The sequence below is a fragment of the Acinonyx jubatus genome, chromosome A1 (assembly GCF_027475565.1).
Source record: "Acinonyx jubatus isolate Ajub_Pintada_27869175 chromosome A1, VMU_Ajub_asm_v1.0, whole genome shotgun sequence".
Lineage (NCBI taxonomy): Eukaryota > Metazoa > Chordata > Mammalia > Carnivora > Felidae > Acinonyx > Acinonyx jubatus.
Window position 1 is genome coordinate 44,072,993 of NC_069380.1, and position 24,349 is coordinate 44,097,341.

Consider the following 24,349-nt stretch of genomic DNA (forward strand, 5'->3'; position numbering starts at 1 on the left):
AGTTTTGTTTAATATATGCGAAACAACAAATCTACATGAGTTAATACCAATGATCCGATACGGAACAAATTAATAATATAAAATATAAAAGGGGTCACTGAAGTAGTGAAATTTCAATGGCAATAAAGATGGGACACAAACCACAAGCATTGAGATCAGCCCTTGACAAAAGCACAGAGGCTTTCAGCACTGTAACAAAAAAGTAGTCTTTCAGATTAGGTTCCAGTTTCTCTACCCTTGTGACCAAAGAGAGTAATGTGTGTAAATTTGAGTTTGTGCTTGTGCATATCTTTTGTTGTTGTTGTTGTTTTTACATTATAACTGTCTTACAAAAAATGATGAAATAAAAAATTATTGTATTTTCTTAATATTATAACTTTAACCATGAATGCCATCATGTGATAGATGATCATGAAACTAAATGGCATTTCCGGTAAGATTTTAGAGGCATATATTGTCTGAGCATTTCTGTTTTAAAAACACTGTTTCCCAAGTTTCTTTCAGAGAATAACATTATTCTACACTTTTAAAAACTATTACAGTCTAGTTTTGTGGAGAAGACTATTTCTTTGATGATGTCTGGTATAATCATTAATTAATCAGACAGCAAGCAGATCAGAGAGAGAGAGAGAAAAAAAAAAAAACCCAAACAAAATAGAACAAAAACAAATTGAAGAGTAACAAAGACCGGAAATGCATTGTTAATGTGTTTGATTAATTCCTTTTGCCTTACTCCTTTGTAAGAGTTAAAAGGTTTTGCTTTTCTTTTCCTTTGTAAAAGTAAGATATATAATACACTAAATACTGAACATTTATGCTGACAAACTTGGAGAATTGTTGGAATTATCAGGTGGTTTATCAATGCTTACTTTGGAGAAGTAAAACCAAACAAAATATATAAATTACTCAGGAGTATAATCTACTCGGTATATCTTACATTGTGATTTATGAATGCTCTTGTTATATTGATTTGTTCTTTGTCACTTTGCTTGCTTTTCATTAGGATTTTTAGTGGTGGCTATAATTTTTATAGACAGCAGAATCTATATCACTGGTATCTGATCAACTGTCACATTTCCAATGGAGTAAAAAATGTTGATGACCTCTCCCTTCTCATATTGCTATTATTACATAAAGAATCTTTTGGAATAAATTAATTACAGCTTTGCATAGAAATATGTATTCTAATAAAATAGAAGTAGTATCTGTTTCCTTAAGATACACTTTTGGTTTCCTTGTTATTTTGTTATTTTTTTATTATTAAAATAAGCCATTTTCTTCTAAGCTTAGGCAATCATTTGTTATTCCATTTCATATGTTTTTTTTTTCTTTCACATTTTGCTACCGAAAGTGTTTATGTACATAAACACACACACACACACACACACACACACACACACACACACAGAGCTACATATTTCTTTTAAAAGTCAGTAGTTATCTGGTCAGTAAGTTATAAGAAATCTTTATCCTTGTCATCTCAAAAGAGAAACAATACCAATTCCAAATAGGAAACATAGTTTATTTGTATATGTCTAACCTTCTAAATAATCTCTGACTGTGAAAAAACTGAGTTTTTTGGAAGATATTTTGACTTGAGTATATATAGAATTGCAATCCTTTCATTTTTGGAATAACATGATTTAAATTTCCAAACCAATCATTAGAAAGGAACACACCAAAAATTGGATAGTTTTTGTACTTTTAAAACAGATATATAAGAAACAAATATTTATGTACGTATTACAAGTTTATATCTTATGAAATCAGTTAAAACGAGTGGAAACAATAGTTTCATAGTGTTAAAACATGTTATTGCATAGGAACATATTCTTTTGTTGCATCTTTATAGAAGAAAATATAGAAAAAAAGTAAATCGATGCATACACGCACAACACACACATACACATTCACTCTCTAAAATGAAATTTCCATACTTTTTCCAATTCTGTTGAAATTTTTAAACCTCTGGGCAGTCCAGAAAAATATAGAAACTCTTATGGAAAATTCTACTTCTCCCTTATTTAAAATATAATGTTAAAAGATAATAGAAGTCACTCACTATTAGACTATAACTCAATTATGTATTTCTTTCATTTTGCCTTTTCCTCAGTTCCTTTCTATAGCAAAGCCAACTGAATTTATTTCAGCAATAACTATTATATTTCAATACAAGATAAAATAGACATTTCACTTCTGAGTCTTTTTATGTCTCTTCTTTTATTCTCTCCTGAAGCTCATGGTGTCTACCACTGTGCTTAACTAAAATCCATACTGTCTACCAAAATTTATATCTTTATTATATATTTGTACACCAAATTAACATAATTTATACTTTATAATAACATACATTAATTTATAAATAAAAGAGAATATCAGAACATATTTTCTCTTGTGAACTTAAGAAATAACTAAACACAGATACACATGATGGAAAAAATATCTAAGAGAATGCAGATTGTGATAAATAATTAAATTGAAATCCACCTAAGGCAGGTTGGTCAATTGGCTCACAAGCATAAGAGAAGACTATTAGTGTAGTAATAATCTAGATTTATTCTTTGACAGCAGTCAATCTTTTAACATGTTTTCTTTGTTGATGAAGTCTCAATGTCTTTATTTTTACTTTTTGTTTAAGCTCTAGAAATTTTTCCATGCACTTACTAAATAGAAACTAGAAAGTCAAGGCTGTAAAAATACTCCCAGTTATTTAGTTTAGCTTTATCCCAGAAGCATATATTTTTTTCTATATTTATTTCTTTTTGTTTAGACATCTCTATTTCTTGGTGTTCTACTCTTGCCTTGGTCAGTACTTGTTGTGTTTTGCTTCACAATATTATATGTAGCTCCCAACAGGTCTTCCGAGCATCGTTCTCTCACTTACCTGAAACCTGTCATTTACATCATAGGAATTATCGTACAAATTCTTCTCTCAGGTCTCCTTAAAAAGTAGCCCATTTACTCTTTCCCTTTGAAAATAAATTCTTACCTCACTAGAAAAATGGAGATTTTCCTTCTTTTAAATATTGCTAGTACTTTAAAATGTAATATTGTATTTTATATAACTATTAAAGATTAAATAAAGGTTTGTGTATATAATAAGCACATATATTTAATCTTTAATAGATATGTAAATTATGTATATAATAAACATATATATGTACACACATATATATATAATAAACATATATATTGAGAGAGAGGGAGGAGGGAAGAGAGGAGAGTGTTGGTGTATAAGCAATACATAATAGGTGTAAACATATATTTAATGGCTCCAGGATCAAGAAAAAATGTTTCCTGATCATCATAATGGCTTTTCTTAAAGACCCTAAGATGCTTAGTTTCTTTGAAAGTTCATGTAAAAGGCTAGAAAATCCTAGATTTGATTAAACTCTTTTTTTTTAACCTCTGTCGGAGATTGAGTTAAATATGAAGCCAACAGAAAAATACTACACTCATTTCTCCTCAGTGGAATAATCAGATACATCCAGAGCACAATCTACAACTCCATAGGAAGACAGCTATCATTCCCATTCTCAATTTCTTCATTTGTCAAATGGTAATAATAATATTTACTACATGGGATAATGAAGAAATTAAATGAGATGAACTGTATTATTTTTGGTAACTAAAGAAAGAAATAAAAGCATTTTATTTCCTATTCCCCTGCTCTTCTTCCTTCACCAGTCTTTTTGTAGGAATATTCAAAACTGTTGTATTCAGGCGATTTTTTATGGTATTCCATTTTTGAAAGCAAACAAAGAAGCAACGTACACTCAGTAGAACTACATCACAGCTCAGGTTTGCAAGCAGTCTGGATTTCTCACTAGCTCTATGGCCTTTGACAAGGTCACTTAACCTCTTTCAACCTGTTTTCCCTCTGTACAATATAATTAATAACATCTACCTTGTAGTTGTGTATTGAAGGTTAGAAATATATGGAAAGTGCTTATCACGACATGTAATTCTGTTAGTTAAGAAGTGATAGCTCCTCCTATATCCAGAAACATTTTATGAAAAGAAAATGTGTTTTACTCTTTCTTCTTGCACATCTATCTTGAAATTATATATAAAGTTAGTTTGGAATGGCCCTAGTTTGAGAAATGAGGAATAGAGAATAGATATATGCTATATTTATACCTATTAGACACTGTAATAAGAGTATACTTAAAAGTCTTTTACTAGCGAGTTACACCAAAATATATATATCTTAATTTCTAATGTTAATAAATAGTTTAATTTATTAAGATGAATCAGCTGAACCAATAAGAATTACATGTCTATTCTGATGGAATAGTATAGGCATGTATAGGTAAAAGCATCTCCCATTTTTGATGACAGATGAGTATGATATTTTTGGCTAATAGTGATCATTGGCCATTTCTATCCTGAGAGAAGATCCCCAAGTTTCAAAGAATATCTTGCGTCAGAACCTAGGATGGAAGATGCAGACAAATCCAGTGCTTGGCTTCATAGTTTATTCTTTGTTTAGTTACCTAAATGCATTTGTCTCCCGTTTAAAATCCTGGTATTAGGATAATCTTATATAATTTGCTTAGGCAGGATTTCCATAAATTCTTTTTCTCTGTTTTTATTACTTTATTCATTTCAGCAGCCAGATGAAAAACAATTATTACTGTATTAAGTTTGATTTGTTATCCCAATTTTGACACAGTGTTTTTTTTTTAACTTTCCAAACTTAATATACGACCATACCTCTCACTTCATGTATTAGCATGTTATATTTGGCCTGTCATTCTTTCCCAGTGCCCTAATTCCCTGTATTACATTCTTAGTAATATATGTATTAGTGAAAGTGTTGAGGGTTGTATGGATCCAAAAGAAGGATCAGGTGAATGTTACAGGCCCCCCACAGCTACCAGAAAAAAAAAATGTATACACAACACAATTTTATCTAACATTGCGGAGGTAAGAGCTACCTTCAAGCTTATTTTGGATAGCCTGAGAAGACAGAAACCCCATGTTAACATTGCTGCACATAGATAATTTTGCAACATGACAAATTAGGTTAAAGCACAAGACTCCAAATCAGAGAAAAATACTCTTCTTCTTACGAACTGAATAAACTTGTTCTTATCAATTCACCTGTGTCTTACATAACTCATCAATCAAAGGAGGTGGTTGGTTCACTTGGTGTATGGATTCTCCTTAGCTCCAATTATTAAAGATTTCACAATCCCAACTGCCAAAGGCTGTTGTTTCATAAGTATGTACCCCGTCAGTATATGTCTTATCCATCTATAGAGGTTTGATATCTCATGCATTGAGCCTTAAAATATACTTCAAGGATGTATTTTCATCAGAAAATGATCATATTATTACACCTTAGGCTAGATAAATAAATTATATAGAAGATAGGCAGATGGCTAGATTGTCAAAATAGGGAACCAGGGAATTAATTCCAAAGTTTTAAACATCTTCTAGATACTATTTATCTAATTTGATCCTCTCAAAATTTTTGTGTGATAGCACAATTTTATTCTATATATAAAGGAATTGAATATCAGAGACATTAAGTGACATTCTCATAGTTATATGAACATGAGTCAATATGTGGCAGAGATGGAATTCAGACCTATCATCATTTTCCATCACCAAATTTTCCTGAAAAGAGTATTTGATTAAAAGTAAAAACAAAATTGTGAGGAATAATAATGAACGGGGTGTGACGCTCCTTTTTCTTTAATAATTGAAAAGTTGTAAGAAAATGGTAATGGAGGGGTATAAAACTTAGTTTGGGAAATGGTTGGACTTTCTGCCTTCAAGTGTGTGTGTGTGTGTGTGTGTGTGTGTGTGTGCGCGCGCGCGCACGCGTTTACTATATACATATTAATTGAACATGATTATGTTACCAAATGCTTTATGGGTATTATTTTCTATTTTAAGTTGTTATTATCCTTTTATTTATATTTTGATGTTACTTTTAACGTAGGATTTTTCAACACATAGTAGCCATTAATCAGCATCACATGCAATTACCTGTGGCGGAAGCAGTGGCAGTCTTATAAAGGCAAGAAGCATACTCAAGTCGTTGCATCTCCTCTGCATGTCATACTTGACCCACATCATTAATGCATGGAAGATGGTTTCTTCATCAGGGACATTTACATCATCGCTGGCCAGGAGTTTATGGAGCTCCTCAGCTGGAAGCAGTAAAAACTCTTGATTTCTCATAACTTCCATTATGTTTTCCTGCAGGGAGAAAACATCTTGGCATAAATTTGGCTTCACTTTGATTTAGCTAGCAAAGCATCTCAGAAAGAAATGAGAAAAGTCGTCAATAACCTTTGTTCTCATTATAACATAATCCTTGAGACTTAATCCTTCAGAAACTAGAAGCTGTTAAAATGAAAGCATTGTGATTGTAATTGAAGTGTAAATGTATCAGAGACAGCACAGATCTTGTAATAACTGGAGGATTATGATGTTGAGCTTTGTTATGCAGGCAGAATGTACTAAGTGATTAAATGTTCAAGTTTCAAGTGGACCTGCTATGTAAGATTTGGTGAATACGAAGAGAATAGCATTTCAGATTTTTTAAAGCTTGACTACCTATACATGAATCAGAAAGTGAGAATGAAACTACATAGAAAGTAAATGACACTATAAGATGCATCATTGTTTATTTAGAAGCAAAAAAAAAAAAACCCAAAACAAACAAAAAAACTCCCCCAAAACAAAAAAACAAATATAGCACAAATAGGCCAGAGAAGTCACAAAAGCACGTATGTTCCACCCTTTTATTATCTCTCATGCCTCCCTCCTCTCATCACAATTTCTCTGGCTTAATTTAGATCCCCATTTATTTTCTTCCAGATTGCTGCCATAACCTTCTAATTACTCTGCCTGACTCTATTCTTAGCTTCTTTACTGCAGCCCCTGTAATAATGATAGAATCTGTCTAAAACATAAAATGTATGCCATTACTCTGAAGTTTTGCTTGGTTTACTTCGGTCTACTTTTGTTTTTTGGTTCAAATCTCTTGGTTAACCACACTAGTTTTTTCTGGTCTGACCTCCTTCTGTTCTAAGCCTACACGGCTTCACCTTATTTGTGTTCCAGTCACAAAAATTACTTACTCTTCTTTCAATTTCCATCCTGATTGACATGTCCTCCCTCTCTCCCTCTATCGCTTTAAAATGACTTTTCATCCATGTTGTTTTCCTAATTTCTGTCATTTTCAAGACTCAATTCCAAATCTACTTGCTATATATGGGCTTCTCGAGCCCTGTGTCTGCTTGCATTTGATCTGGTTGCCCCATCCATCATGCCTCTGCAGTGCGTGGTATTTATATCTGAGACAGCAGTTACCAAACTGTGGCCTAATTTTCAGTGTACTTAGGGGGTCTCATCACAAACTGGAAGCTCCTTGAGACAAACACCTTGATAATTAACCTTGTATATCTAGATCCCGGAACATAGCAGGTGAATAGTATATATTTATTGAATTGCTGTGTTGATGATCTTTGTAGAGAAGAATAAAATCTTGGAATTAGTACAGAACAGCGCAGTTTTTACAAACACATTTTTAAAACGACTTGTCAAAAACTTTATATTTTAGCAGACAGGCTTCAGGGGCTGATGTATGGTTAGGGAAGACAGATCTGACTGGTTGCCTCTTCTGTTCCACCTTCCTCCGTATCTCAACTCCAACAAAGATATAAGTAAGGATTCTCAAATCACAGTTTTGGTAGAAATCTCAATACATGCCTATTATAGAAAAAATATAAAAGAGATGGGACTAGATCTCTTCCCCAAAAGCCATTATGATTATCCTAAAGCTGAGTAGGAGATTCAGCAAGTGCCCATTATCGTGTATGTCAGAGCAAATCCAGACATATTTTCTAAGTCAGACCTAACCTATATTAAGAGTATATCCTTGGAACTGAATCCAAGGCTTGAAATGCCTTCAGCTGTCACAAAAGAATGTCAACTTTTACTTTCATTCAGGTCATTTTTCATATTTATGTACATTTAATTGACATCACAGAATAGCTGATTTCCTGCAAATTTTTGTCCCCGGTGTTTCCTCTGTGCCTAATGTAGTACTATGTAAATTATTGATGTCCAATAACTATTTACTGAAGTAACCAATAGAGTGTTCTGAGAAATACTGCCACCAAGTTTCTCTAAAGAACTTGATAAAAAGTGAGATCAAGATGTCTTTGAAATCTTTGAAAGATGTTTTTGTCCATCTATTTTTCGAGTTACTGAAAAATCTATGCCTCTATTAAACTACACACAGAATTGTATAGCTAAACCAGCAGTATACAGTAAAGGGTGCCATAAAAAAGCAGTTCTATGAAACTCTTAGTGGTGTCTATCAAAGACATTGTTTAAGGCATATTTTGTTATATTTTACAGTGTCTCTTTATGATGACCCTTGGGAGAAATTTCCTACAGGTTTTAGTAGCAGGAATAATTGCACTTCTCCTGAGTAAATTGGTTTGCTTTTACTATGGATGTTGTAAATTATGAAATTGATCAGATTTCTCTTTTTATTTTCCCTTTAGAATACTTAGAGTTACATTGACATCTATCTCATAGGAAGGCTATAGCCTTTTATAGTTTGATTTCTTTTTCAGATGCTCCAATAGGTGTCATTTAACATCACTACAGCAGAATTTTTTTCTTTTATTCCTGAATCTGATTTAGAGTATATTTTTATAATTTTATGTCTTTGCAAGGCATACTGCATTTTTGGGAACAAGCCAGGTTTGAAAAAACTGCAATAAATAAACTGGACATTAAGAGCTAGTAGCAAATATAATTGGATCTGTCACACTGTATAGTATGTTATTTATTATTTTTCCTTTACATATTTTAGAGTTCTGAAGTTCTCTTTGCTCTTTTTTTGTTTTCTCCATCAAGTCCCCTTTTCATGATACACTGCCTAATAGTTTCCTGGTATTTTGTTTTTTGTTTTTTTGGTTTTGTTTTTGTTTTTGCTTATTCTAACTTCTGGTAATTGTTTTGATTTCATTATGTTCTATTCACTGAAGAAGAAAAGAATATAAATTCACACTAGTTTCCATACATTGCTTGTGCACCTTAGCTAACTCCTTGTCAGAGAAGATCAAGTAATGAAAGGCATCAAAATTCTTTGGTTCTTTGGCCTATTTACCTTTTGTGTAATAACTTTAAACTTATTCAATAATTCATTCTATATGGATTTACTGAACACATAACATATGGTCCCGGATAACTGTAGTAAGGAGAACAAAATGGATGTGCATCAAAAAGCATACCACACATGAGACACCTATAAAACATGCAGTGCTTAGAAAATGACTTGTCAAGCAGGTTTCTCAAATGGGCCTAGAATATAGCTAGGAATGTAAACTAGAAAATGGGAAATGGAAAGATATAGTATTACAACTAGAGGAAAGCATATAAACAAAGACATAATAGCAGGTAATATGGTATAAATTGCCATATTTGGAATGTCAATTTCATTAAGAATGAGAGAGAAATAATATTGAAAGTTTACTTTAGACCATATAATGGAATACACTTATTTTAAAGATTTGACAGTCTCTCCATTAAATAGTAATATATACACACAACTTTTACACATAGATTGAAACTTTTATTATAAAGAAGATTTTAACACCAAATTTAAGTTGCCACTACATAAGACACAAATAATCTTAATTAATTAGAGCAAGACTAAATTTTAGTATCTACTTTTTCTACTTCATAATATTTAAATAATTTGGCTAACTATAAAAATTATAATTTTTTTTATTTGGAACAGAATTTCCTCACCATTTTTATTTAATTATTTCATGAATGTGACACAAATATTTTCTAATATTAATTTTCTTCTCTCCCTTAATTATATTATTGTCTTCCCTTAGCTTATTATTGGTTATATATCAATAATTAGTAATTGATTTGAAGTTCCAGTAGAAATTAATTTTTTGACATAATTCTGAAAGTCAGTTAACAATTAATGATAATATTAGGTCAAAATAATATAAGTAAATCTATTCAATTATCATATTTTAGTTATTGATGTAGTTAAAATTATGAGTATTAAATTGTAGTGAAATATTTTATTAATGTTCAAATAACTTTAACATAAACTTTAACATTGTTTACTTCATCAGCAGCTACTCCCAATGTAGTAGTACACTATATGCATGGTACACTATTATGGTTAACTCATAGAAACCACTGTTATGCACGTCTACTGAGTTAAAACTTATGTTTTACCATCTTGCACTTTGTGATCAGAGGGCAATTAGAAGAACTTTCTTTTCTTTTATGAGCATTATTTGTTTTAATTTTTAAAAATTTTTAGAAAGAGAGAGAGCGCGCGCACTAGCCAGAGAGAGGGGCAGAAGGAGAGAGAGAATCTCAAGTAGGCTCCAAGCCCAGTGTTCAGCGGGCTGACGGGGGCTAGATCACACAACCCTGGGATCATAACCTGAGCCAAAATCAATAGTTGTATGCTAAACTGACTGAGCCACCCAGGCACCCCACTTAGAAGAACCTCCTAATTGCTTTTTTAAGCATTATATTGGAAAGATTAATCCTTTGCCAGACCACCACAGAATCTCTGGCTTGGTTCCAAATCACCAGAGGCTATAGAATTCATTGTCCATCTAAAATGTTATTGGTTAAAAAGATGAATTATTAGGAGACTCAAACTATCAAATAAATGAAAAACTGAAAGGTGAGCCTGAGAATTGGCTACATCCTCTGGCTGAGGCTTATTATATAGATATGAAATTGCAAATGTTTGGTCTAAATTCTGAATTGAAGCAGAAGTTACATGATGCACCACCAGATTGAGTAGGGTCTCCTCAAACTTCACATCCACTTGAAAGCTCATGTGAGGTTTGGAAATAGGGTCATTGCAGATGTAAGTAGCTAAAGTTAAAATAAGGCCATACTGGATTAGAGTGGTCCCTAATCCAATTACTGGTATCCTAAAAGACAGAAACAGACATACAGTGAGAACACCACGAAAAGACAGAGGTGATCCAGAGGGAAGAAGGCCATGTGAGGGTGGAGATAAAAGTCATGCTGTCACTAGCCAAGGAATCCCAAGGATTGCTAGGAACCACCAGAATTTGGAAAAGTCAAGGGTGAATTCCTCTCTTGAACTTTCAAGGAGAGTATGGATCTGCTGACATCTTTATTTCAGACTTTTAGCCTCGAGAGCTATAAGAGAATAAATTTCTGTTGTTTTAAGCTACTCAGCTTTCAATACTTTGTTAAGGCAGCCACAGGAAAATAATAAATATCATAAGAGAAAGTAAAAAAAAATAGTTACATTAAAAACCCTTACATAAACCTAAGAAACTATTCCCAATCTTTTAAATTATAATTTTTAGGCTCTTTATTTTATAGATTGATGCCTTTAAGAAATATCAGGTTTCCAATTACCTAAAAGATTGTCAGGGTCAGGAAAAAGTGTTCTACTATTAGGATCCAGATCTTTCTCTCTTGTTCTCTCTCCCTCTCCCTCTCCCTCTCCCTCTCCCTCTCCCTCTCCCTCTTTCCCTTTCTACTGCCTCTAGAATTTAAACCTTCTAGAAGTGCAGGGCAGGGAGACATATCTTTTCCAATTATCAAGGGCTTCTTACATCCGCTACCTTGAAGTTACTACACTGATATACTGGTGTCAAGACTAACCCTTTCAAGTTAAAACCTTGGCTTTTGATTACATTCCTTGCCTGAATTTTTAATCCCAGTGTCAAAGTTGCTCTCTGAACTCTTTGAATACTACGTTAGAGTTCAAAGGGAATAGAGACTCATTAAGAGATAAATAACACCTTGTTATTTTACAGGTGAGAATGTTGAGGCTGGAGGGGCTCATACACAGTCATTTCGTTAGTCACAATAGGATTAGGTACTCAATCTCTTGTCCTATTATATTATCTGGGATATCTATCCTTTGACTAAGTTCTCCTTCTGCTTCTTCTTTGTTCATCTAGTTTAGATTTCCTGTCTTACTTTGAACTATGCAACACATGTGCACCTTGATTCTTAAATGCTCACCTGAACTTTGTTTCCACCTCTTTTTGATATATCTGAGTTCCATGATGTGGCATGGTGATTATGGAGAGTCACATATTACTACTGACTTGGAGAGATGGTCAGGATTTAGATCCCAACCCTTGCTATCCACTCGTTGTGTGATTAAAAAGTTGGATTCATTGTGCGTAAATGGGATAAAAATGGTATCCACTGTATAGCATTGTTGTGAGGATTAAGAGTCAGGATTAAATTATGTTTACTTCTCTTAGAGAAGTAGCTGATACTTAGTAAGTGTTATATACGCATCAGCCATTACCATTCCATATCTGTGCCTACCCTTCACTTTAGCCTCCTATTGTTAGCTGTATTGTCTACATTCACATTTCTGTATCTTCCCTATTTTCTTTACTGATTATGTAGTCAACAAACTTTTATCGAGTGTTTTTTTTTTCTCTGCCTAGTATATTCACAATGCTAAAGAATACTGAGACTAAAAAATAAAAGTTCTGGCTCCTAAAGAACATACTTTTTAATGAGAAGGAAAATATGATATTATAAGATATTTTATGACAAGAGAGAAAAAATGGAGAATTTAATGCAGTCAAAGTTATAAGAATACAAGCGAAGTAAATGAGGTCAAGGAGTGTGAGTTAGGAAATATACACACCTTTCCTCTCTGGAATAGCAATTCCCAAGACAAGGAAATGTTTCTCATGGAATCACAGATTCACAGAGCACCAAAGACATGTTGCTGTCATGTGATCTAATTCTCATATCATTATCTAGCATGGAGAATTACTTTTTTTTAAAATAATGTTTATTTTTGAGAAAGACAGACTATAAGCAGAAGAGGGGCAGAGAGAGGGGGAGACACAGAATCTGAAGTAGGCTCTAGGCTCCAAGCTGTCAGCACAAAGCCTGACATAGGGCTCAACACCATGAGTGAGATCATGACCTGAGCTGAAGTCAGATACTTAACCCATTGAGCCACCCAGGTGCCCCCAGCATCAGGAATTTCTATGACCTCAGATAATCTCAAATTGGAAACAATCTTTGAAGCTACTTAGTTTAATGTATAGTCTATGTACTTTTCTGTGCACTGTCCACCGAATGAGGATTTTCAATGATTGGAAACACATTACCCTATAAGAAAGCCCATATCATTGCTGAATAGCTCTGGCAGAAAATTGCCCTCATTTAAATATTTTTTTTTGTTAATGTTAATTTGTTTTTGAGAGACAGAGAGAGAGAAGGAGAGAGGGAAAGAGAGCATAAGTTGGGGAGGGGAAGAGACAGAGGAAGACACAGAATCCAAGGCAGGCTCCAGGCTCTGAAAAGTCAGCACAGACCCCTACATGGGGCTCAAACCCATGAACCACGAGATCATGACCTAAGCTGAAGTCGGATGCTCAACCAACTGAGTCATCCAGGCGCCCCGGAAAATTGCCCTCATTTTGAAGTAAAAACTGCCTTCTTATAATATTCTTACATTAATTCCAAGGCAAATCTATTTTTTAGTCTATTGATCAGCATTTCAAATAGTGAGGATTATATTTTTCTCTTATGACTTTTAAAGGCTACAGAACTATCATTGTTTAATCTTTCTAAGGGATCCTAATCTTCAAAACCAAGAAGCTATGCTAGAGCAGACCTGCATTCTTTTCTTTATTCCTTCAGAAATGAGAAAAAATAAAATGAAAATAAAAAATATTCTTACAGGGGGTGCCTGGGTGGCTCAGTTGGTTGAGCGTCTGACTTTGGTTCAGCTCATGATCTCATGACTAGTGGGTTCGGACCCTGCATCTGGCTCTGTGCTGACAGCTCAGAGCCTGGAGCCTGCTTTGGATTCTGTGTCTCCCTCTCTCTCTGCTCCTCCCCCACTCACACTCTGTCTCTCTCTCAAAATAAATAAACATTAAAAATTTAAAAATATATTCTTACAGACTCTGCATTGTTCATTTACATATAACTTTTTTAAACTTTCCCAAAGACATTTTCCAAATAAAGGCAACATAACTATTAAACAATCATTGCATAAAAATCTAATTTCAATCATATATATGTATATGTATAGGTAGATATATAATTTTTGTTATTCAAATAAAACAAGGAAAAGAAATATTCAAAGAGTTGTCAATGTATATAATCGACAGTGTTTTTCTTACCAATTTTGTCAGTGCTTTGGAAATGACTATGGGTGATGGGCATTGAGGAAGGCATTTGTTGGGATGAGCACTGGGTGTTGTATGGAAACCAATTTGACAATAAATTCTATTTAAAAAATTATATATCAAACCCTTCCTTAATAATAGCAGTATGCATTAATGGCCACACCTGTATATGGATCCTCTTCTGAGTTTTCTTTAGCTACAGATAAACCAAGATCCAAATCTGCAAAACTACAGGGAATGGTTGCATTTTCATTATTAATTATTTTCCCTTTATTAAGTGTGGTTACTTAACTGGTTGTAACTACCCCCCCAAATATTAGAGTATCAATGTTAAATAGAAGCCTTTTATAATAATTCTAAAATTGTATCCATTATCAGAAATGATTTCTGATGGTCATCTTTCAAGATTATTGTATCAGACAAAAGATAGTTTCATTATTTTAAATTCCTTAAAAAATATATGAGTCTATGACTGGAAGTCTTTTCTGAAAAAATATTGTTAAAGAGTTAAGATAACTTGGAAATTATAGTGGAAAAAGCAATAATTATTCAACAGGAAGGATTGGAGAACATCCTTTTCTAATACTCTCTAGTCAAGATTTCTCAGGAAAAGTCACTTAATTATTCTAAGATACCATCTTCTCACCTCGAAAATGGGCTCTGTAAAAACACCTAGCCTATAAACCTTTTCTAATTTGCTTTCTAGCACATTGATCTTAGAAGGAAATAATTCCTAAACTTTACAATGTTATACAAATGAAATGCAAGTATCTTCATGGGATTCTTTAACCCTTGTAATAATTTGGCTTGCTTTTGATACTGGAGATAATTATTCAAACTTAAATATGTGATACATTGTCTACTAATATGTAGGAAAAGAGAGAAGGGAGCATATACAAATCACTTATAAACATCACTACCAGAAATAGCCCAGGCAGCTAAACAGTTCTACTTCCTTTTTTTTTTTTGGTGTAATGGAAAAGTAACTAATTGTTCCAAAACATATTAATTACTTTGCAAATTGTGAAACACTGTAATTATGTATGCATAAATTATTAGAGTAGTAGTATTGATTTTTGTAACTTAATATTAGGTACATATACTCCTTGGTAGAGCCCAAACCTATCTTTCCCCCCTCCCTTCATAAATTGCTTTCCATTAGTATTTGCCAAGTTTCTTTGGGTGTCTTATAGAAATCACTGAGAAAGGTAGCAGATGAAAAAAAAAAGAGGAACATGAAAATCTCTGCACAATCTTTATAAGAGGCACATATTTGTGCCAGCCCATGGGAGAAATGGTAATATTGCCAATTAAATCTGGAGGTAACAGCATACCTATGAATTCAAAGCTGTTTCTTTTCACTGTAGCAAAATGTCCAGAACACCTGATCACATAAACTTTTTCTTAAAGGAGTTACAATGCCTCATAAAAACATTAAAATAATGATCCTCTACAACTTTTCTAGAAAAACAGAATTTTAACATAAGATAGTATTTCTGTCTTCCTTGCAAGGACATCTTGCAGAAAATTGGCTGTACGAATCTTCTTTGGTGCATAAAAATGTGTATTTTATCAGGTAGTGCTCATTCTGTGCTTACAGAAAATTGAAAGAAAGTTTATCCCTTATCTTAACAGAAAACAAATTTTTTCAGGACCAAAAAAGGATTGTTTTGTCAACCTGTATTTATATAGTCTTTTGTTCTTATGCGTGTAAACATAAATGATGCATCAGGAAAGACTATTATATGCATAATCTAAAATAGCCTGACAGTTGGGGTAAAAAGTATGTGTAGAACAAAACAGAAGAGTGAGTATGGAAGTTGCTTACATAACCACATTGATTAGTTTGCAGTTAAGAACAGCATTAACATTCTGGAACAAAGAATACATTACAATTTTGCAATCTTAAGGTTTAAATGGTCTCTACAGAAGCATGTAAAATTTTAATTGTAATTAATGTGCATGCATTTATTGCTTAATAAAAGGATTTAGACTATTTCCCTTCTGGGGTGGACTAATTTACTAGCTGCTTTAAACCAATGTTAAAAATTACAGAATAGTATATTCTCTAATATTTAACATCTATAAAAAAAATTTAAACAACAGACATAATCGTAATCATTGTCAAAAAATCAAGTAAAAATCAAAAGCAAGCTATAAAAATTCTTCCCAAGAAAACTGTAAAATGGAAATTAACGAAAGAGAATACTTGATGTAAAACAATTGGAAGAAAGAGGATAATCCCTTTAGTAGTTATGTAAATGTATAATAAATTTTCCTTCAGTTTGCCAAATAATAATTTAGTGCATGCCATTAATTTATCTCTCAGCAAATAAAATAGCCATTAGCTACATTACAACATATATGTTTACATACAATGCATTACATATGAAAGTTGGTGCCAAACTAAGTCCATGGAATATTATTATATTTTATAAATAAAATGTAGTAAAAAGAGACAAGTATTTTACTCTGAGAAGTTAGATGTTCATACTTCTCATAGGCTATATACATTGGCATCCCAGAGTTTCTATATGAAGTAACTATTCATTATTTCTAAAACAAAAGCTAAATATACATTTTTACATTTGATAAAGCTATTAAATAATCTTTTTTCTGTCTATTTAAAGTAAAAAGAATGATAAACTTGTATATTTGTTTCCTCTTACTCCTGTAACAAATAACCACAAATGTTGCGGCTTAAAAAAACACCCATTTATGACTTTATGATCTCACAATTCTGTAGTCCAGGCAAGGTGTGGCTCTGTTGGTGTGCTATTTCAGATTTCACAAAGCCAAAATTAAAATGTTGGCAAGGCTCCTTCACTTTCGGTCTTTGAAAGTGAATCTGTTTGAAGCGCATTCATAGAGTTCAGTTCAATGTGGTTGTGGGACAGAGATCCCCATTGCCTTCTTGGCTGTTGCCTGAAGGTCATTCTTAGCTTCCTGCATTACTGAGCATGTCCCTTCCTCCATCTTTAAATACAGCAAAAGCAGGCTGAATCCCTACATTTCAAATCTCTCCTGCCTCTCCTTCTGCCTCATGTCTCTTCTTTCTTATTCTGCCACATCTCTGTGACTGACTCTTCTGGCTTCCTCTTCTACATTTAGGCACTCATGCCATTATGCTTGAATAATCCTAGATAATCACTCTGTATTGAACTCAATTAGTTACCTCAATTCCATCTGCAAAGTATCTTCACAGCAATACCTAGATTAGTATTTGATTAAATAACCAGGGAATTTTTACAAAGAGAGGAATCCAACAAAGGGGCTCTAAAAAAGTAGGAAAGCAGCTCCTGGCTATTGCTCATGGTCCTTTGGTGATGGACCCCTCACACACTGAGGTGTATCGGATGGAGCTCTAGGTTAGCCTTCGGCGAGTGCCAGGCAAAGACAGACTTCTGGCAATTCAGTGGATACTCAGGCTTATGGCTTTAGTGAAAAAGTGTGGACAGCCCTTTCAAATGGCTTCATCTAATAGCCTCATGAAAACTTTGAGACTGAGTCTGCTGTCAAAATGAAGGAGGTAATCTTATTAAACTTAGTGAGGCTAAGTATTCCCAGTGAGCTGTCAGAGACCAGGCCCATGCATGATCCAGGAGGTCTCTATACTTGAGTTCCCACTGGGCCAGTGGAGACAGTGGCTTCTCTGCAGCTATGCCTAAGAGGTAGGTGGGCACTCCTGAGACCAACTCATGAAGACGCAAGACTCTAGCCAGGCCAGGTGTCACCCTGCCCTGTATGTACTATTTCCACTTCACTAGAGGAGACTCATGAGCTTCCTGTATCAGACAAATTGAGTCCTCTGTTAAGATCTGTGACATGATTGGGATTTCTGGTAGTAAAACTACTTCACAGCTATGAGTCATTTGCTCACTATCTGCTGAGCTTCTCTGATGGCTCTTTCCAATTAAGTTCTACTGAGATGGAATGAGGTGTGGTTACCATCCAACCTGAGAGATCTGTCCCTTGAAGATTGTGAGAAAGGACCTGTGGCACAATGACCAGAGCCTCATGGGGTACAGATGGCTATCCAGGCCACCACAGCAAATGTGCCATGTTAGTTTCACTGAATCATGGGCTATGACTAAGGGTCTGGTTGTATGGTAAGGTCAGTGACAAGCCTCAGACTGGCATATAGAACAGGCCTTCTCACCTCTCTGTGGGGACCAGAGATTTAGATACAATTGTATCTTTTTGTTAACCATGTAGATTCTCACCAGAAAGTTTCTTACATAGAAAAAAGAGAACATAACCAATGGGCAGGCCATATTTGTCATCTAAATGTAGAGAATGAAGTATTTTTTTTTCCCAGAACAAACAGATGTGCTGGGATCCATGGAGGATATCGCATGGAAATTCAGACAACATCCCAAACTGAGCCTATGGACTGCCTCTTCTGTCAGAAGCTGCCAGAACAGCATGGAAAAGCTGAATCACCTACCAGACTCTGGCCAAGAGTAATAATTCTACTCAGGGACAGATTCTTTGAGCCAATGGGCCAGGAAGCTCTTTTCAGGAAGAATGTTGGGTCTGTCACCCCATATGGAGGAGGTTCTACTGGATCTTGAATGTAGTGTGAAACTTTATCCAGGTTTGGTCTGGTCATTCCTGCCTGTACATTCCACTGACTTAGGCCACACTATGTGGGCGCTATAAGATAATATTTATTTCTCATTTGGGTTTCCTAAATACATTGCATCTAATACCAGCCCTGAAATTTGCAGCCAAACTTATACCCCAGTAGGCCTAATCACAGGGCATATGATATACTCAAGATGCTGTGTATCATTCACAAGCCACAGGGGAGGTTAAGTGTTTTAATGGAAAATAGCAGTAAGGTATAAAGGGCTGATGGTAAGGAACAAAAAAACCCCAGCCTGGACCATGAATTTCAGGTGAGTTGTCTGGAGCAATGCAGTAACTATATAAAATAGTACTTCCCATTTGTCCTGCATGTTTGACCAGGCTGTCTGTCCCCTTATTTCAATTGTACACCCCATTTTTACAGCTATTGACACCTTGGACTTTATGGGGGACTCTGCAAAAGTCTTCCATCCTCTTTAGCGTCTTTACAAAAATTCAAATAGATGGGCAATCAGGATGGCTATTAAAATGCGAGAGATAGAGACAGTAATCTCCTTTTCCATTTTCCCTTCAGGTGTAGAGATTGAAGTTTTACCTATAGAAACCTTGAAAAGAATGGTTATCAACTTGAGATCTCTAGTTCAAACATTGTTCCTTATGGTGGCCCTGCTACTGTGTTCTTGGTAACCCCAAGGGATGGATATCAGCATATAAAATAGATTTGTCTTTTCTTCCTAAGAAGATCTTAGCCAGAAGACTTGGGTTGACTACTTTTAGGCTTGGATCGAATGTGGTATTCCTGATCATGGACAGGATAGACTGTTCATTTTACTGTTGATGTGGAGGATTCCCTCCAGTTCTGAACTGATAGTATATGAGTACCTTCAGCCTGAGTGCTACATATAAGAGTGGAAGGGGGGAGGGTCTCAATTCTCTTCTTTTTCTCCTATGGGTATCCCATGTTACTTCCATCTCATTGAATTTACAGAGACACCTGTTCCAGGCAGTGGCCACTGCTCTGAATTTGAGTGGCTATTGAGTATATGACAACATCTTGATCCTACAGATAAACATTTGATTGTTGTTCCATTACATACAAGTGGATATTTGTCTATGGATCTTTCTGGTACCTCAAGTGCCACAACCTTATTTATCTTGACTCAAAGCATTGCTGCAAACTGAACTCTGGCATAGCAGTAGTGAAATGTGTCTCTAAAATTCCACAAATTCCTGTGACAGGTGGGAGTAACCAGAACATCTGAAACAAAGCACACATCCACCATCAAGGCTGTTTTTGTTTTGTTTTTGCTTTTTTCCTTAATATAGCAGATTTTCCTTCCTATACTCATCCTTACCCTATTGTGTTTTTGCTGACATCTCATGTATATGGATCAATGAAACTAATAAAGTAAAAGAGTCAATTACAAAGTCCATAGGGCTTCTGGCTATCTAGAATAGATCCTAATGGATGTGGCATACCTTTTCCTTGGTAATAGTTGGGAATCATGGCTACATTCACTCTTCCAATCTTCCAATAAGGACACCTTACTGTCCTACTTGGGGTGATTTTGATTATGCCCCTTGTTGTTTGTTATCTTAGATTAACCAGCTCTGGTCACAGCCTCTCAGTTTTGGCTCATTCAAGCCCATGATGGGTAGCCCATGCTTCTTGCTCAGGCCCTCAAGGACCAAGAGATGGAATTGAGGAGTCCAGCTCCAGGAACAAATCCTATATGTGATTTTTCAGGCCCAATCATAGGCAATGGCAAGGCTTTGGCTGGCAGGACTCATAAAGGAAAACTTCCCTTCCATACCAGACTTGTTACACAGCTAAGGCATTACAGTTTCTGAAGAAAGTTGTAGTCAAGACTCACATCCCCAAGGCCGGCCATGCTCATACAGGTATCTGCATTCATAGCTTAGGCTCCCCCATTAAGAGGTCTCCTGATCAGGAGACTCAGCTGAGGCACTTCAATCTACCTTGACTCTGTACCTTTGCACTCCTAGCCCTTTCCCCTCACTTTCTCTACTCAGTACTCCATAAATTAGCAGGAGTCTTCTGCTAGAGGCATCTTGGCAGTGGAACAGATTCTCTTGTCTGTGCCAATCCACCTGACCCTTACCCAGTGCCATTCTTTATGGAAAAAAATGTTTTTTGGGGGGAGCAAGCACAAGGTTTTACCTCTTGTTTTCACTGTCAGAGGATATGAATAAAGGCTCAACTATTCTCAGTTTGGAATAATTTGACATCTGGTTGCTTGATATATATAGGTTTCCCACCAATCCAATATTTTTTTTAATTAGTATTTAGTATCTTTATTTTGTTTTGATTCCCTCTAGTTTCCATGTATTAGGACACTAGCCATAAATACAACTCTTAATCCTGTGACTACTCTTATAATAGGTCTTATAATAGCATCCCAAGGCAGGGGGGAAGGGAAGTGAGGGGTAAGTGGTTTGGTAGGAGTGGGATCAGGCAAGGCATTATGGTAGTGGTAAGTTCTCCTCATATGATTCCCCATGATTCCATTTGCTGTTACTTGACAAAGACTGACTTAAAATGTCTTGTTAAAATTATATATATATATATATATATATATATATATATACACACACACACACATATATATATGTATATGTATATGTATATGTATATATATATATATATATATATAATACAATTTATATAAAAAGTTATATAGTGTTTGGGGTTCTTGGGTGGCTCAGTCAGTTAATTGTCAGATTCTTGATTTTGTCTCAGGTCATGATCTCACAGTGGTTCGTGAGTTAGAGTGCCTCTTCCGGCTCTGTGCTGACAGCACAGAGACTTCTCAGGATTCTTTATCCATCTCTCTCTCTGCTACTCCCCTGCTTGTGCACATACTCTCTCTCTCTCTCTCTCTCTCTCTCTCACTCTCTCTCAAAAATAAATAAACATTAAAAAAGTTATATAGTTTTCTATCAAGCATTTTTTATATCAAAGACCATATTTTATCCACTTGATACGCCCTAAAGCTGTTAATACACAATGGTAAATTTAAATATTTACTGTAGCTTTACTGTTATCACAGATTTAAAAATTATTTGCAACATGACTGGTCATATTACAAGTTTGGAGCTATGTGTAATGTTTTTAGTTGAAATGCCATCTGTATGTATTACCATCAATGTTCTAGTAATTTTTATGGGATTCCACTAAATTCATAGTAATATCTAGTTTGACTATAAAATAAAGCAAAAAAATTATATTTAGAGAAATATTTTGATATAGGTGTCTCTAACACTAGATAATGAGAGAGAGAGAGAGAAATTGTAACTTATCATAGGCTAGTAAATAAGGTATGACACATATAGATTATAATATCTAATGTCTACATATGAATAAATTAAAGTGATGAGGGTTAAAGTGAGGTGTGGAAGGTCCTACAGTTGTAAGTTGTAGATAGATGATAAAATCTTATTTCAAAGAAGAATGACTCATATAAGTGACAGGGAAAGAATGGGAACTTGTCAATTGAGATAAATATAGGGAGAGGCAAGCCTGAAAATCCTGAACCCTAATTTTTCTGAACCCTTCCCCTCTAGATTGCAGAACAGTCCCTTCTCTTTTGCTACACAAACAGAAAAAAATAATAAATAAAAACCTTATCAAATATAACCAAAAAACAGTAATGCCAAAGGTGTTTGGTTTATCTCAATTCCTTTCCTCACCAACTATCATTGCCTCTAGGTTAAAAACCAGCGTCAAGTCTTGGTACCATTTGGGTAGAGAAGTAAAAACTCTGATGCAGGAAGAAGTAACATTCACAGCAAAGCAATTACAGGATCTGGTTAAGGGTATGAAAAAAGCAGGAAGGAATATGTTTTGGAATTGACCTTGGTATGAAGCCAACATGGAGGAATGTAGGAATAAAGATAAGACTATTTATGTGGGCCACTCACTCATTATTTGGGATTCAACATACTGGCTAAGAGTTGATTTTAGTAGTGAAAATGGAAGCTACCCTGAAGTCTGTATATGATTATGCCCTACTGTAAATAAATTGGTGATGCATGGTAATATGTATTAGCATATTATTGAGGAAGAAAACAGAAATCAGAAGGAGGTGGAAATATTAAAATGGGTTATGTGAAAGAACAGAAAATCCCTTCATTTTATACTCTTATGCCCTCTTGGGAGGGCCCAAAGAATAATGCTGAAGAGGGAACCATAATGTTAAGAAGGCTGGAGTTAGGAGTGGGAGGCCCTATCATCTTCCTGGAGCTTAGTGCCACTGGAATTACTGATATTCCAGCATGGAAGAATCTAGATGGCAGCAGTTAATTATCAGAAGCAAGATGGATATAATAAAAATAAAGAGTAGGAAGACCTGAATGGCATAGTTTTCTTTGATCCATGAGAATCTATGGAATTGATCTTCAAGTATGTTGAGGTTAGATGGATGGCTTTTCACTCAGGATATTGCTTCATTTGGGGAGTTAGAAAACTTGATAGCTGGTGATATGAAAGTGGATATTATCCACTGTAATGACAAATGCTAGTCCATACAATTTCTAGATCAAAACAAATCCACAGATTCAGAATCTACTAATTTAAGGGGGAAATGAGAGCCCTTGAGAAGCATACCACAACCAGCATATACAAAGAATTTCCCTCTGATCCTTCCCCCGATGGATCTGCAGCCTTTGCTAGTATAGATGAGCATTGAGAAAAAGAAATGGGATACATTTGAGGACTGATAAGAGATTTGTGGTGACACTGAAATGCCATAATGTTTTTTTTGGGTATAGTGGGGCCTATAGAAGCTGCATGCAAATGAAATTTTGCCTCGGTGTGGGTACAATGGTTCTATAGACCTTTCCTGTGATTATCTTCTTAGATATAAATGTGTAATTAAGATATGCTAACAGCTGGCAGAGCTCTCTCATTGATTCCCTGATGTGTTAGAAGACTGGTTCTCAAGTTTTTGCATGTATCAGGATGTCCTGGAAGCAGGGCTGGCTACATGATTTGTGAGGCACAGTGCAAAGTGAATGCAGAGTCTCTTTTTCAAGGAGCATGAAAAAATGATGTTAAAGGTACATAGAAAGCTTTTTCTTTTCTTCCACTCTATCCCTTTTGATTTGTCTTGGTGCTTTTTATTTGCTATTTAATGTCAGTCTAAATAAAGAAAAGTTAACATTTTAAACTACTAGGGTGAATTTTACTCTACATCTTTATGTTGTACAATGCTAGATTTAAATGTTAATAGGAGAGAATTGAAGTCATATGCAGAAGCACCAAAATTACATAATTTGCACTTTGTATCTAATCTTCAAAGAGTGCCTAGTGTTGGCCAGAGGAAGGAAACATAAATCAGATTCAGAACGATTGGAAGGAGGAGGAGTGCATCCCCTCAGGCCTGGCACCAGGCCTAGGTAGTGCTCCCTGGTATGGCACAACCCTCCTGTATATAATGCCAAGGGGTATTATCACCCAGCTACTGGTTCGAGAAATACTTTCTTCTCAATTCTCATCATCAGGAAAGAACAAAAGAAGTTTGTTTCTCCGTAACATAGGTGGCAGTACATTTTCA

At 34.9% G+C, this 24,349-nt stretch overlaps 1 protein-coding gene across 3 annotated transcripts in view; it reads right to left on the reverse strand.

Annotated features, from left to right (window-relative positions):
- KLHL1 (kelch like family member 1) overlaps positions 1 to 24,349 on the reverse strand; it is a 354,119-nt gene that overhangs the window by 139,586 nt on the left and 190,184 nt on the right. For all 3 annotated transcript variants that reach the window (XM_027064981.2, XM_027064980.2, XM_053216359.1), the window contains exon 5: positions 6,001 to 6,213. In XM_027064981.2, the coding sequence (XP_026920782.1) occupies positions 6,001 to 6,213 (213 nt within the window). The remainder of the gene's footprint in view (positions 1 to 6,000; positions 6,214 to 24,349) is intronic.